General features: G+C 33.8%; 1 protein-coding gene, 1 non-coding gene and 1 pseudogene across 2 annotated transcripts; 1 reads left to right on the top strand and 2 right to left on the bottom strand.

The window, feature by feature from the left end:
- Positions 1-530: 530 nt before the first annotated feature.
- LOC147389014 (beta-glucosidase-like SFR2, chloroplastic pseudogene) lies at positions 531-851 on the bottom strand (annotated as a pseudogene).
- Positions 852-11,112: 10,261 nt separating this feature from the next.
- Positions 11,113-13,065, bottom strand: LOC147389012 (uncharacterized). The gene is made up of 3 exons (XM_086419712.1): positions 12,806-13,065; positions 11,782-12,508; positions 11,113-11,604 (listed from the first exon to the last, which is right to left on the bottom strand). Exons 1-3 carry the CDS (start codon positions 13,063-13,065, stop codon positions 11,113-11,115), a joined length of 1,479 nt encoding a protein of 492 aa, XP_086275838.1.
- LOC147389013 (small nucleolar RNA R71) lies at positions 12,563-12,669 on the top strand. Its single transcript, XR_015171071.1, has one exon. It is a non-coding gene; the product is annotated as a small nucleolar RNA R71 (small nucleolar RNA).
- Positions 13,066-16,098: the final 3,033 nt, after the last annotated feature.

Here is a 16,098-nt window from a genome sequence, read left to right as displayed (position 1 = left end):
GTATGATCTATTCATATCACTCCAGTGCTACATAATTAACCTATGTCATGCCAAAAAATAAAATAAAATATCATTCAAATTTATCTCTAAATAAGATAACTACTAAATAACACCACATCCTTTGTCTGGTGTTTAAAAACCAATTCTATTGGATGGACGCAAGGAACATCAAGAAGCATTTTAAATTAGAAAAATATAAACTAGACTTACACTTTCTTTAAATCCTTGAGGGGTTCCTCAGGCATTATTCTTGACCAATCTATTCCCATTCTGAATACACTGATTCCAGTATCTTTAGTAAGCTTCAATTCAGTATTATAATCTCTCCTCCCTAAAAATGATTCGAGGCCCAAATTAATCCAATTTTTTCATTTGTCAGCAACCTACTTAAGAACATCACTGTGAAGTAATTATATCTTAAATCTCAAGGGTAATTAGAAAACCTCATGGTGTGCCAACTTCATAACTAATTATATCCTATCATGCATTCAAGTCAGATGATCATATGATACAACAATAACTCAAACTTACTAGTGAGGAACATTATGCCAAGTAGCTACATTATGACTGCATTCTCTTGTTGCAGGTTCTTCTTCCTCTTCCAAGTACTTCTCAAACCCTCCAATCATGGCCTCCATGGCTATCTTAAGAGGCTTCTTCTTCTTTTTAGTCCTTTCTAATTCCTTTGCAGGTAAATGATCATGCTGAGAGCCACCACCACCAGTAGCTGAAGCCATTAATGCATATGATGTATGTGGATTCTGCACCTCACTTGAGTCATCACAGGGGTGTTCCTCTGCAAACTGAAGCCGAGCATCATTGAGTCTATCTTCAACATGGGCTGGTGCCATTGCTAATCCAAAGAAGAACTCATTTTCTACGTTGTTTTCCTCCTCTACAAAGATTAATACAAACATTATAACTTTTTTTTTTTCTTGTTTAAGATAGGCATAAGGGTGAAAGAAGGGTTTTGATCTTGGGTCTATGGTATTGCACCATAGAGAAATTACCACCTCATTGAGGTGGCACATTCAAACATCATAAATTTATGACAAGCTCCCCACCCCTTATTTCATTAAGCAACACAAAATTCTGATATTCAGCAAAATATAACAGAGTAGAAAACATGTCAAATTTCAAAATTATGATACAAGATTGAATTAAGTATCTGGGTACAACACCCCGCCCGACTTTTCCTTCCCCAAGTTCATCTGATGGTGCCCACGATTTTCTAATAAAAAAAGGTTTTCCAGATAGACATTCACAGACTTGTTTACTGGATTGTGGTGAATTTTTCTCTCTTTTTGGAGGGGCTGAAATGGCCAACCTAGACTCTCTGTCTAATGGCCAATCTTATGAATGGGCCATGTTGATAGTGTCTTGATCCATGTCGTGCATATACACTATATCAAGGGTTGTGCAACATTGCATAGACTCGGCAGAGACCCCAAACACACTTATACTGCACAAGAGAAGAAAAGAATATGCATCAAATAGGAAAACTGAAAGAGCATCAATAGGAAACCACATTCACCTTCAATACAGAAAGGTAAGAATCTGAAAGACCAGTATATTTTCCAACCATGGCAATTCTATAATGCAAACATCGGTTGAGCCTTCTTTACCATCCACAGGTATCATAGCTACATGCTCAATCCACTCTTGAATGGCATCTGTAATGTGAGGAACAACCTAGGAAAAGAAAAACCATATATAAAATTCAGGATCATATAAAAGTTATTGAGGTTTGGTAGTAACAATTGAAATACACTAGTATAGTTTTTCCCAAATAATCCCCTCATCTTTTCATGTCAATAACAGACTGTTATACATAAAGAAAAAGAGTAATACCTGTTAACACTTTAATACTCCTTGGATCATCCTTCTCCCTCCTCCTTTTTCCGGGTTTGAGACTGGCAGTGTAAAACATTAATTTTATAATGGCAGAGTTGAAAAGGGATTAGTTGACACAAAAAAATAATCAATTATTAGTTAAACAATATAACTAAACAAGTAAAAGTACTTTGTAGATAAATAACCTTGTAGTGAGAAGAACATTATGCATATGTAAGTATTCAAGTTCACAATTCTACGACTCTAAATGTGCTCAACTAACAAAAAGAGACACACTAATAGAAGGGAAACATTGCTAGTAGTCGTAAAACTTTAGAGGGGTTATCCAAATACAACTAGCAGTACCACTTAGTATCTAGACATATGCCAAAAGAAGGATAACCAGTTCATATTACAAGTAGTATATAAAACCATACACAAAACTATTGCAAGATAACCCTAATAAAACTTTTCGGCCACACAGTAAATCCGCCTATTCCAACTTCTCCTAGAGTCCCTGCAAAAATTGGTTCGTTGGGTAAGAAGGGTGTTTGCTATATGAATGATGTCAATAAGAACCTTGACACCGTCTTCACCCAGAGGACGCCCATGTACAATAAAAGGGGTAGTATCTATAACTGTTTTTCCTACTGCAACAATATTTCTTCCCCGATCCAATAGTTCGCATAGAATTTCTTTTGTAGAAAATCGTGATTATGCAGTTGAATACGAATCAACTGTTTGGGGTCTTGAAAGTATATGCTATAATAAATATTGATATCAACTTCTATATATATATATATATTTATATATGTATCACTAAACAAGAAAATGTAATAGTATATACCTCAATGTTTCAAATATTTTCACGTACTTCCCCAATGCCTTCTCGTAAACCTTTCACCTCAATTTTGATATTTGTTATTTCTTTGGTTTGCTCAATAATTTGCTTATCTTTTCCTAGTAACATTTCTTTCGCAGCGGCTGACCCGAGAATCTGTGTTTTTGAATCATTAGTCCCAACACCACGAACACATCCCCTCTTATTTGGACCAAACACTTCAGTCAAGGGATCATTGAGAAGGTCTTTGGAACTATCATTTTCAGATTGATTCTTCATGATTTCTTTTATTTTATCCTGTAATATTAAACAAACAAATATATTTATGCAAACTGTATAACTTATATAACATTCCATAAACAAAAGTTTAAGATGATGATCATACCAAATAAGGGGCGATAGTACTCGAGCTAGCACCATCATCCTTTGAATGCCCTCTAATCCACACCTCGATCCTCGAAGGGGGATCGCTACCATCTCCTCTTTACCATTTTCATACTTGCATAAATTTCCAGGTATTACTTATGTAGGGCATAACTCAAAGTAAAATAATTTCAATGCTTTATATTGAATTTAATGACAAGTACTAACCATTCGCTCCTCAAACTTGCGTGGCCATGCCTACCAGTAGTATGATAGAGGTTCAAGTTGCTCCTATTTGTCACATTTCTCTTCCTCATTTCTACAATTTTGGCTGCAGTAATACAATTAACAAATGCGATCCAATTTTCCTGCTTAACATTTAGAGGACAATTTTTCAATCTATCATCCATATTATTTTATGAATGTCTCAGACATGCTTCTAAGGCATTGGTACTTGTAGGATGGACAAAGGATGAACTTTCCCTACATGAGAAATTAAAAAACAATAAAGATAAATAGTCACTAAGAAAAAATATATAATAATTAACTAAGATTATTTCAATTGTAATATTATATTGCAACTTACAAGTAGTGATTTCCACATCTCATCCTTCTTTCTAGCTGGCACTAAAGGCCAAAATAAGAATGTGGCCCAACTATGCCAATATGCCTTTTTTGCTCCGGAATCTCCACCCATTCCCTTTTCCAGTTATAATGTAATTCAATCGATGATGCTTTCGATTCCAACATAGAGTTGTTTCCTGGATTTTTTGGTAAATAAGTCCCAACCCAAACAAACCAAACTTGTATATCAATTTTTTGGTAAATAGGAACATATTCTAATCTAAGTGATGTTTTGGAAAGCAATAGTTCATATTCAATTGAGTTACAAATTGAATATCCAAAAAGAAGAATTTTAAGGAAACACACACAGAGAACATCTTGAGCTACAAATTGAATAATCCATGGCTCTCACTAAATTTGCCACATCTATGCCCCTAAAAATGTATCAATGAATCTATATATTTGTTTATGGGATCAATTAAGGCTCTATATAAAAATGGGGGAAAAAACTTATTGAATGGGAATATTAACAATAGTCTATTTTGTGTTTACAGTTGAGCTCAACAGGTATGTATAACCCAGTATTGCCTTTCGAAACCAACTGTAGACATTATGCACTAGCAGTAATTCATGATGATGAATTATACTCCACTCAACATCCACAAATTCAAGTGAGGTTGCTTCTATGACCACCTTAATAAGAGATATGTTTGTGAACATTTGAGTTTTATTATAGATCGATAACTTTGGCTTACCTATGCTTTCAGTGCAAGTCATGGTAATGGCTTGTTGATTTCCATTCCAGTTGTATTTCTAGATCAGGGAAGCTTGCAAATCATGATGTCCCAAGAGGAACCTATGACACCACGATTTTTTCAAAATCTATGTAAGACATGACATGACAAACCATGGCTATGTCTCTGCCATGCCCAGGTAACAGTTTGACATGCAAGCCAAACATTTCTATCTCGTCTTCCTGAATGCTAGGATCTCATTAAGGATAGTATTAATTAACTTATGCCCAAGGGTTTGGGCATAAAAGATGATTAAAGCTCTTTTATTTCAATGAGTTCGTCAGTGATGCAAGAATGCAAAGGCCTTTTCTTTGAAGATTTATGTACTTAGATGGGACTATTGTTAATATTCCCATTCAATAGTTTTTTTCCTTATTGTTATATAGACTGTTTCTAATCTAAAAGAAAATTAGAAACATCAAAATAAGGTCAAGAGATCTAAGATTGAATCTAATGTAAATCAGAACTGTGAGATAATTGAATTAACAAAACTATGTTTAATCACATCTAAAAGCCTAAATCTTCAATCCAAATCCCTAATACAATCTATATAAAGAAAAGAGGGATTAGAGAGTACCGAGACCAAGAGATTGATCGAGGGAGCGACTGAGCGAGAGAAATGAGATCAAGAGGTCGATCGAGGCAGAGACTGAGAGGTTGATCGAGGGAGCGACTGAGCAAGAGAGATGAGATCGAGAAGTCGATCGAGAAAGCGACTGAGAGAGAGAGAGATGAGATCGATGGAGAAACTGAGAGAGCGATTAAAAGAGAAACTGAGATCGAGAGTTTGATCAAGAGAGCAATTGAGAGAGCTACTGAGAGAGAGAGAGAGACAAGATCGAGAGTTCGATCTAGAGAGAGAGACTGGATCGAGGGAGCAGCTGAGAGAGAGAGAGAGACAGAGGTTCGTTCCAACAAAAGATATGGATATTGGGTTATTTAAAATACAAATAAAACGGTTTATAAAAGTAAAATGGTTTAATACTATTTTTAAATAAAAATGGCTTAGTGTTGTTTTAAACATATGTTCCTATTTTGCAATTTTTTTGTAGTGACAATTCAATTTTTTTAATTTTTTTTGGACTTGATCCAAGGTTTTGAAAATGGATGGCTACCAAACTTCCATGGAACTCACAAATTCAAATTCAGAATTCAACGGTAAAAAAAATTTCCTGACTTTTATCAGTATTCATAGAATTTCGTCCTCTACAACTATGTAGCATCAGATCATGTCATTGGAAGCCACAAGGTGAGGTCAACGACCTTTAGTAAGAGTTGAAATCTTACTAAGTTAGGAAGTCTAGTTAGACTCTTAACATTTCTGGGGCAGAGGACGTGTGGACAGTAGGGGCATCAATGGGTATCCATTGAATTGAAATCGAACTGGAACCAAAACTCCCCTGTTCTGATTCCTTTTTTATTGGAACCGATTAGAGCTGGGTCTAAAATGGAACCGAACTAATAGGAATCAGAACCGTTAAGTTCTATCTAGTGGCCACTTGTGGATACCCAGAACCGATTTATTTTTTCATTTCTTTCCACACTATAAATGATTTTAAGATATTTTTATTTCCAAATAAATGCCTATTATATAAAATTCTTTAATTTTTCATTAAATTATCGATTGGAGCTTAAAATGAGTTATTTTTCTAAAAATTTATTACTTTTAATTAATATAAATTTTTATTTTTGAAGAAAAGCATTATTTTGCATCGTTAGTATAACAAATTATAAGTAAGTTAATAATTTTTTTGATAATATGTTAATTTCTTGAAAGGAAAATAAATTTATAATGAATTGAAAACTTGTTTTCTCATTCAATTCTTGAGAACTGGAACCAATGGGGATCCGTGATTTTTTTCGGTTCTGGTTCCATTTATTTTGAAATTCAATATTGTTCGCTTAATTATTATTCATTTATCGATGGTTACCCGTGATTTTTTACGGTTCTGGTTCCATTTTATTGTCTAAATTTACGCACGCAAGTATACGTATCGAAACAAGTAATAAAGTGATAAGAAAGTATCGTTTCTACGGATACTAAATACCAATCTATTACTAATTACCAATTTATCTCACTTTAATTTTATCTAAACAAGTAAAAATAGGATTTAAAAATAAACAAGAAAAATAACGGAGAGAATAAATTTGCAGATTTAAAATCAATGAGTGATAAAATCTAGGTTTATAATTTCCCTCAAAAATCCATTTGATTAAATTATCTTTCCATCAATGATAAATTAATCCACTATAATTGTCACCCAAGAGCACTAAACTCTCTACAAGCCTCTGTCGATGGTCATGTAAAAATACCCTTCTAAACTAACTCCTTATATGTTTATGAGAATTAAATCAAGAATAATTCATTAAGAATAAGCTCTCACAAGGGATGCACACGCAACGTGAGTATATGTCTATCTCAAATTAGCGTATGTTATTTTATCTAGGTCATGAATACAAAACAATTCTGTCGATATTATTAAGGTTCACCGATTCAATTCAATCAATGGCCAGTTAATTAAATCGCATTAAACATAGAATGGAATAAACAATCACATGTGGAATCATAGAAGAAATAAATAAAACTAATCAAATACCATGAATGGGTTCCACTATAACCCTAGAATAAAAATTAGTTTATCATTGAAAAGAAAACAAAATCACAAAAGTATTCAGCCATTCTTAGAGATTACAAATATCAAGAGAATAGATAAAGTTCAGAAAGATAAAATTCAAAAATCGAATCTCCAGCTCTCGTCCTCCTTCTCGATCTTGTGCCTCCAAGAAAAACCCAGAACTTCTATTCAGAATAAAGCTTAATCGTTCATATTTATAGGTATAAAGTCATTAGGGTTTAAGAGTCCCAAAATCTGTCTCTAATTCGGCCCCAAAAATTAACGTGTAATGCTGGAAACGTAAGTAGGTCATGCCGCGACTTGTATTTTCATATTTCTGTTGTGTAATTCTTGAATTCCTGCCGTCGCCTCATTTTCTATCAAGCTGTGGCTTGAAGACTTTTTAGCTTGTATGCTTAGCTTCCTTCTTCCAAGAGTGAACCAATTTGAGTCAGAAATTTCTCCTAAATGTTGACAAATATCCTAATGTTCCATATTTTTCATAAACTGTTAAATAAGAATAAAAATCAAATAAAAACATAGAATCACATAAAAAGTATAAAACAAACTAAACTTAAATAAAAACAATTAAAAGACTCTAAAATTAATAAAATATTATATTTAAAAGTGGTTAATTCGCAAGTATAAAGCTCACTCATTACCCCCAAACTTAACATTTTGCTAGTCCTCAAGCAAAATAAAAACAAAGAAAAACCTAACTAAGGGAAAGAAATCTAAAATACAAATAAAACACAAGTGATGATACTAGCCTGATTTTCCATACTTGCCTCAAAGATTGCGCAAATTTCACAATTCTTAAAAAAACTTTAGAAATTGAAATAGCCTAGATTTTCAACCCAAATGTCATTCAACCTCACCTTGAACCCTCCAAATATGTGCAAACAACCCTTATCACTTAATCAATTTTCAACTCAAATCAGTTTATGCAATCAAGAGTAAACACACGTGATCTCTAAATATTGACATTGATGAACTCCATAAGCCTATTTTTCATGTTATTCTCCACTAATGTAGGTCGTCACTCAATTAAGAATCAATAAGACTTTTATTCGACTTGTAATGTGTGACTGGGTTAGAGGTAGGATAAAAGAAAATTTTGTGGTTCAGATCACCTCTTAAACACATCAATCTCTCAGGATTCATACCGAGCACAAACTTACATTTCAACATCGAGTCACTCCGCATTCTCAATCTTATTTCACTTCATTTTTTTTTATTTCAAGAATAACTTTTTTTTTTCATTTTTCTTTCATACTTTTTTTTTTCAAAATAGCCCATTACACCCCCAAGCTTATCTGATTCAATGCATTATTTAACAAGAAGGGATGTAGTAATGAGACAATTTTGTTTTGTTTTTTTTTTTTCAACATAAGTATTTTCTGAACCGTCAACTGAATATTCTTGAAACTTTGCCTTCCACATTCCCGAAACTTCACCTTCAACCCTTATTTGCATAGCTCAAAATTATCTAGTAACAATCAATATGCCTAAGAGGTGATGGGTCAAATTTTGGAAAAATTAGACAAAAAGGCTTGGTTAGAGTTGTGGGTGCCAAAGAACATGGGAAACAAGGCTCAATGGGGACAACTAGTGATAAAATCAACATAGGTAAGCTTAAAAGGCTCAATCGATCAAAAAATGGCCTAAATCAAGTGCAACCTAGGATTTCGCCTCGAGCAACAATCAAATAAGTTCTAGAGTTTATTGAGATCATGAACAACACTCACAGGCATAAACATTATCCAAGTATATCAAACAATCAAGTGCATCAAGATTATAAGCTCAATGTAAAAGAGTTCAGAACAAGATTGAATTTCATCAGGGCCAAGCACACAGACAAGTTCAACCCCCATCATCTTCTAAAAACCATATATATACTCAATCAAAATCATTATCATTGGTTGTAGATTATTAGGCTAAAATCATCACAAAACACAATTTTTTTTTTAAAACTAATTTAAACATGCCAAAGCCTAAATATAAACATATTAAAGCAAACACAAAAGTCAAACAAATTTTCAGAAAAATACTACTCCCACCCCCAAACTTAATTATTGCATTGTCCCCAATGTAAACAATTAGAATCAAAAGTAAATGAAAGCACTTCCCTAAAAATTTTATTGGTGGTCAAGAGTCATCAGCACCATCCGCACCATCTTCATTGTTATTTTCATTCAGTCCTGACAGTGGTGATGTAATAGTGAAGCTCGCGTTCTTTTAAGCATCATGATAATATTCACTGACACGATCAATCTAATACTGATGACACAATTAACAGCCAGACCTCACCAACCTGTTACCTTTCACAACTAGTATCTAGACATCAGGATTTTAATAAAAATTGATCAATCCAATCACCCACAATTGAAATCACATATACATCAACTGCCCTTTCGGATATCCATCACGCATTACATACCTCAAACAACTCCCAAATTTGAAATGAATTGACCTACCTAACCTTTATCATTGTCACAGAACTTTTCACAAACACCTGGTAGGCACAAAAATTTAATGATCTTCCCAAAACAAGTAATACCATCCACTGTCACCATTGACCGTACATATTGTAGCACATAGTACTCCATCAACAAACAATACAAACATCCACTCTAACGTCAATCATTGGTTACACCAATCAAACACTCCCACACAGCCACAAGTGCAATCAAAACTCAAAATTTTCAATCCAAATAATCAAATATTTATTCACAATAGGCAATAGTGACTAATGAAATGTAACACTTACGAATAAAACCAGATGGTACTCTAATTGATTTGGTTGAATCGACAAAGAAAGTACTCGAAATATTCGTTGAAATTTGGTGAAATCGTATTCACGGATTTGATCTTTCTTTCGCCACCCTTGGATATTGAAAGGGAAACGTAGGAGTATTGTTGGATAAGATGGAGAGAGATGAAGACTTTTCTGTCGTTAAGGCACGAAGAGAAGGTTGGTTGTGAAATTTTGTAACATTAGAAATATTAGGGCAAGTGTAACCCTTTTCTATTTGAGTACGATTTTGGGTCTATTTGAGTACGATTTTGGGCCGAGGCCTGGTAGAGTATCATGCCATGGCCCACATTTTTATATTTCTGATAAGTTCTGTCACTGACTAATGCCTTGGCCTGAGAAAAGTTAAGCCATGGCCTCTTCGAACTGTGAGAACAGGACTTGTTGTATGTGTTAGATGTTGCAACTGTGATTGAGTTGAGGCTTCTGCTCTTAAAATCTGTGCTACCAATGACTTGTGTCATGTTGCTAATGCAGTTGATTTGCTTAGAGACTCCCAACATGTTTCAACAAAACATAATTAAATAAAATTAAAGAGAATTGTAAAAATTATGATAAGAGCAAACTTATAACTTTTTCTTTTTTTAAATAAAAAAAATGAAGAATAATGAAACTCAAAATAAACGAAGAGATAGAGTTTAAAACACTTGGGTTGCCTCCCAAGAAGCGCTTGTTTTAAAGTCATCAGCCCGACTTTGTTTGAAGTCACTCCGGGTTTGCTAAAGTGATGGTGGATTTCTGACGATCAATTTCACACACATCAAATATCTCCACCTCCTTCATGATTTGGTTAAGCGGACGTTGGTGCTCAATAAAAGGCTTATGATATTCTTCCATATGGATTTTTTACATGCTGGTAGAAGGATAAATCCCCTTAATATCCGTTATGGACCATCACAATGCTTTCTTGTAATCTCGCAACTCCTTTAAATGGTTAGGAAGAGACTTGAACTCTAATGCTGACAATTCTTGAGTTGACAGCTTCAAATGAGAACCTAATGGTGGTACTTCTAACAACTCAAATTCTGGTTTAGAACGAGAGAATTTTGGTGCAGCCTCCAAGTAGTTCACCAACTCCAAGCACTCCAAATCTTTCTCATTGTATGTATTAATGATTGCTAATTCAAGCTGGTTAAATGGGAGTGTTTCTTTATGGTCTTGTCGAACACATGTATCCATTGCATCAATTCTATAACATTTTTCAGGTTCTTCAGTGGGGAACTTCCTAGCTTTGAAAACATTAAATTTCACCTCTTGATCTTGAACTCTCATAGTAAGTTCCCCCTTTTACACATCAATAAGAGTTCTGCCTGTGGCTAAGAATGGTCTGCCAAGAATGATTGGAACATCTTTATCCTCTTCCATATTAAGAACAATAAAATCCATAGGGAATATAAATTTGTCGACCTTAACAAGCACATCTTCAATTTTCTCCCTTGGATACTTTAGTGATCTATCCGCTAACTGGAGTGTCATAGTAGTAGTCCAAGCTTCTACCAATCCCAATTTTTGAAATATAGACAGTGACATTAGATTAATACTAGCCCCCAAATCACACAAAGCTCTACCAGAGAATTGGTTACCTATTGTGCACGGTATAGTAAAGCTCCCTAGATCCTTAAGCTTTGCTGGAAGTTTCCTTTGAATGATAGCACTGCACTCTTCAGTCAAACCCACTGTTTCAAATTCACTCAATCGTCTCTTTTTAATCAAGATATCTTTCATAAACTTAGCATTTACTCTAAAAGCTTCAGCGAATGGGATATCAATATGCAACTTCTTGAAGACATTCAGAAATTTTACAAATTGCTCGTTATGTTTTTGTTTCTTGAAACGTTGAGGAAATGGTGGGGGTGGGTTGTAGGGAGTAATATTTTCTAAGCCCGACTTTTTATGCTCCTGGTTTGTAGCTTCTTTCTCTTGCTCACCATTCTATTTAGAAATTGTTTCTTTTACCACTAAAACATCCGATTCCTTTGGTTCCTTAACAACATCATTCAACTTTTTTCCACTCCTCAATGTGATAGCATTATAGTGCTCCTTGCTAGGCAAGGTTCCTTGAGGACGATTGTTAATTGTTAAAGCAAGATGACCCAACTGAATTTCTATATTGCGAATAGAAGCTGCTTGGCTTTGGAGTTGAGTTCTAGTATCTGTCATGAACTGATTAGTGTTGGTTCCCATCTGATGTACTAGATCTTCCAAAGAAGGCTTCTTTTCTCTAGGAGGAGCTTGAGGATGATAACCCGATTGAAACATGGCTTTTGTAGATGAAGAGGCCTCAACTTGATTGTTGTTACTCCAAGAGAAGTTCAGATGATTTTTCCAGCCTGGATTATAGTAGTTAGAATATGGATTATTTTGTCTGTTACCAATAAAATTTAGAGACTCTGGATTATTAGGGCATATATTTCCTGAATGATTGTCTCCACAAATCTCGCATGTAACAGTAGGAGTTTGAATGACATGAACTCCAAATGAATCCAACTTCTTAGATAAAGATGCTACTTGAGCAGTCAAAACAGTAAAAGCATCTAATTCATGCACTCTTGCTTTTCTTCTTAGATTCATTCTTTCTGTATGGTATTGGAAGTTGTTAGAGGCCATCTCTTCTAATAAATTATACTCATCCTCAAATGTCTTTACCATAAGAGATCTACCTGCTGCAACATCAACACTCGTTCTAATAGATCCAACCAACCAATTGTAGAAAATTTGGATGATCAACCAATCCAGTAGAGCATGATGAGGACATCTTCGAAGTAGATCTTTATACTTTTCCCAAGCTTCATAGAGAGACTCACTGTCTAACTGCACAAAAGTAGTGATATCATTTCTCAACTTTGCAGTTTTTTACGGCAGAAAATATTTAGCGAGGAACTTTTTCGCCAAGTCCTCCCAAGTGGTGATAGATTCCCTTGGTAATGAGTTCAGTTAATTCTTCGTCATATCCCTCAATGAGAATGGAAATAGTCACAACCGGATGGCATCATCATCAACACCGTTATACTTGAAAGTAGCACATATCTCTAGAAAATTAGCTAAATGTGCATTAAGATCTTCGACATGTGAACCCCCAAATTGAGATGCTTGTACCATCTGCATAGTAGTTGGCTTTAGCTCAAAATTGTTGGCCTGTACCGTTGGACAACGATTACTAGTGTGAATCCCATCCACCAATGGAACAACATAGTCCCGCATAGACTTAGGACCTTCATTACCATTAGTTTGGTGGGCCATTGTATGGTGTTGAGAAACTTCTCGCTTATTCTTTCTATTTATTCGATAAGTTTTCTCGATCTCAAAATCCAAAGGAATAAGCTCTGAATTTCCTATACTACGCATACACTAGCCAAACACCTACAAAGTAAAAAAAAGTTTGGTCTAAAATTAAATATGATTGAATTAATATTAACAAAAAGATTAATAAATTAGTCCCCGGCAACGGCGCCAAAAACTTGTTGTCTAAATTTACGCACGTAAGTATACATATCGAAACAAGTAATAAAGTGATAAGAAAGTATCGTTCCCACGGATACTAAATATCAATCTAATGCTAATTACCAATTTATCTCACTTTAATTTTATCCAAACAAAAGTAAAAATAGGATTTAAAAATAAACAAGAAAAATAACGGAAAAAATAAATTTACAGATTTAAAATCAATGAGTGATAAAATCTAAGTTTATAATTTCCCCTAAACAATCCACTTGATTAAATTATCTTTTCTTCTATGATAAATTAATCCACTATAATGGTCACCCAATAGCACTAAATTCTCTACAAGCCTCTGTTGATGGTCATGTAAAAATACCCTTTTAAACTAACACCATATATGTCTATGAGAATTAAATCAAGAATAATTCATTAAGAATAAGCTCTCACAAGGGATGCACATGCAACGTGAGTATATCTCTATATCAAATTAGCGTATGTTATTCTATTTAGGTCATGAACACAAAACAACTCTATCGACATTATTAAGGTTCACCGATTCAATTCAATCAATGGTCAGTTAATTAAATCGCATTAAACATAGGATAGAATAAACAATCACACGTGGAATCATATAAGAAATAAATAAAACTAATCAAATATCATGAATGGGTTCTATTATAACCCTAGAATAAAAATTAGTTCATCATTGAAAAGAAAAGAAAATCACAAAAGTATTCAGTCATTCTTAGAGATTACAAATATCAAGAGAAGAGATAAAGTTCAGAAAGATAAAACTCAAAAATCGAATCTCCAGCTCTCGTCCTCCTTCTCGATCTTGTACCTCCAAGAAAAACCCAGAACTTCTGTTCAGAATAAGGCCTAATCGTTCATATTTATATGGATGAAGTCATTAGGGTTTAAGAGTCCCAAAATCCTTCTCTAATTCAATCCTAAAAATTAACGTGTAATGCTGGAAAAGTAAGTAGGTCATGACCTCAAAACATGTCATGCTACGGCTTGTATTTTCATATTTTTGTTGTGCAATTTTTTAATTCCCACCGCGGCCTCGTTTTCTATCAAGCTGTGACTTGAGGAATTTTAGCTTATATGCTTAGCTTCCTTTTTCCGAGAGTGAACTAATTTGAGTCAGAATTTTCTCCTAAATATTGACAAATATCCTAATATTTTATATTGTTCTTAAACTGCAAAATAAGAATAAAAATCAAATAAAAACATAGAATCACATAAAAATTATAAAACAAACTAAACTTAAATAAAAACAACTAAAAGACTCTAAAATTAACAAAATATTATATTTAAAAATGGTTAATTCACAGGTATAAAGCCCACTTATCACATTTATTTTTAAATCCAATATTGTTCGCTTAATTGTGATCCATTTATTTATAACTAGATCCAATATTGTTCACTTAATTGAATGTGTGATTTTGGAATCTATATTAATTATGATGTTCTTAAAAAAATTTTGAGCACAATCTGTCATAGATTGGAACATTTTTTCGAAAAGGGGGGTTTGAACTGCCACGCTATTTGTCGTCTCTCCACCCCTTAAAGTCCTTATTCCTCCAGGGGAGGCTGAGACCTTTGGACATATGATTAAATCCAACTTCATCTGAAGACTGTGACATTTCTAGCTAACTAAACCTTCTGAATGACCAATCATGACAGAATCACTCGAATCATGTGACTTGATAATCTCCAAAGACAAGTCCATTTTTGGATCATACATTGAATTGTAAGCCATCCTAATGTTTGGATCATAATGTTTTTTTTTTTTTTTTTGTAGCTTTGAGGACCATTTATAATGCGATCTTTCTAAATCCTACACAAACACCCCAAGGAAAGAAATAAAATAACAAAACTTACCCAAAAAAGGATTAACTACTTTATTTCATAATGATCATTCAAAATAAAATCGACTTAAAATAATAATAAAATGTGTTAAAACAGAATTCATCAAAATTACTACGTTAAACTTACATGTATATTTTGACTCTTTAAATAGTCAGTTTTCCCGCTCATAAACATGCTTTGTACCTATAATTGTTGTTATTTTTTGTAATATTCATATTAAATTTTTTGAATTAATATAATAACTATTTTGATTTACAATTTCAGAGTTGTGCATTCAAAAAGTGAGGTGGGAATTTAGGCTTTTGACCCATCTTCTTTAGCTATCATCGTTCTACATAACCTTCTTTGGTTGAAGTTAAGTCCCCCGATTTTAAAAATCGTTCAAGATTGAGATGACTTGGCCGAGTCATGTTGTATTGTTGGAGACCAAAGATGCCAAATCCGAGACTCACTTTCTTCATCGATCTATTTTTGGATTCAATGATTTGAATTGGACTTAAAAATGGTTTAAAAGAAAAACGTTCTCACTAGAATCTTCTCTGTATCCTCAACAAGACAAGACGTGAACATAGGGATTTAAAACCATACAAGGACCTTATTTGACCTACTAAAACCCTAAACCTCATACTTAACTTTCTTTAGAACCATTTATTTCTCTTGTCCAAGGTTCAAATCTAACACCCAGTCCATTTTAATTTTTTTAAGAAAAGTAGCATTCTCATTAGACATGTGCACTTGTTTAAAATATGTGCTAAGTTGGTAACTCAATGGCATGAGACCACATGTAATTCTTCAGCAATTTTCTTCTTTGTCTGTTTCATCATCAATCTCCCTATATATGTCACCGTTTCCTCCACCACCATCGTTATGGCTATCTTGGATACTATTGTCACCATCCAATTTTTATGGAACTCAAATGAAAATCACCACCATTATAGAATCTCAGTACCATAAGATAAG

Source organism: Akebia trifoliata, chromosome 12 (genome assembly GCF_017979445.1).
Source record: "Akebia trifoliata isolate Shusen 1 chromosome 12, ASM1797944v1, whole genome shotgun sequence".
In the NCBI taxonomy this organism is placed as follows: domain Eukaryota; kingdom Viridiplantae; phylum Streptophyta; class Magnoliopsida; order Ranunculales; family Lardizabalaceae; genus Akebia; species Akebia trifoliata.
Note: the sequence above shows the minus strand (reverse complement) of the source record. Positions and strands in the feature narration are given on the sequence as shown.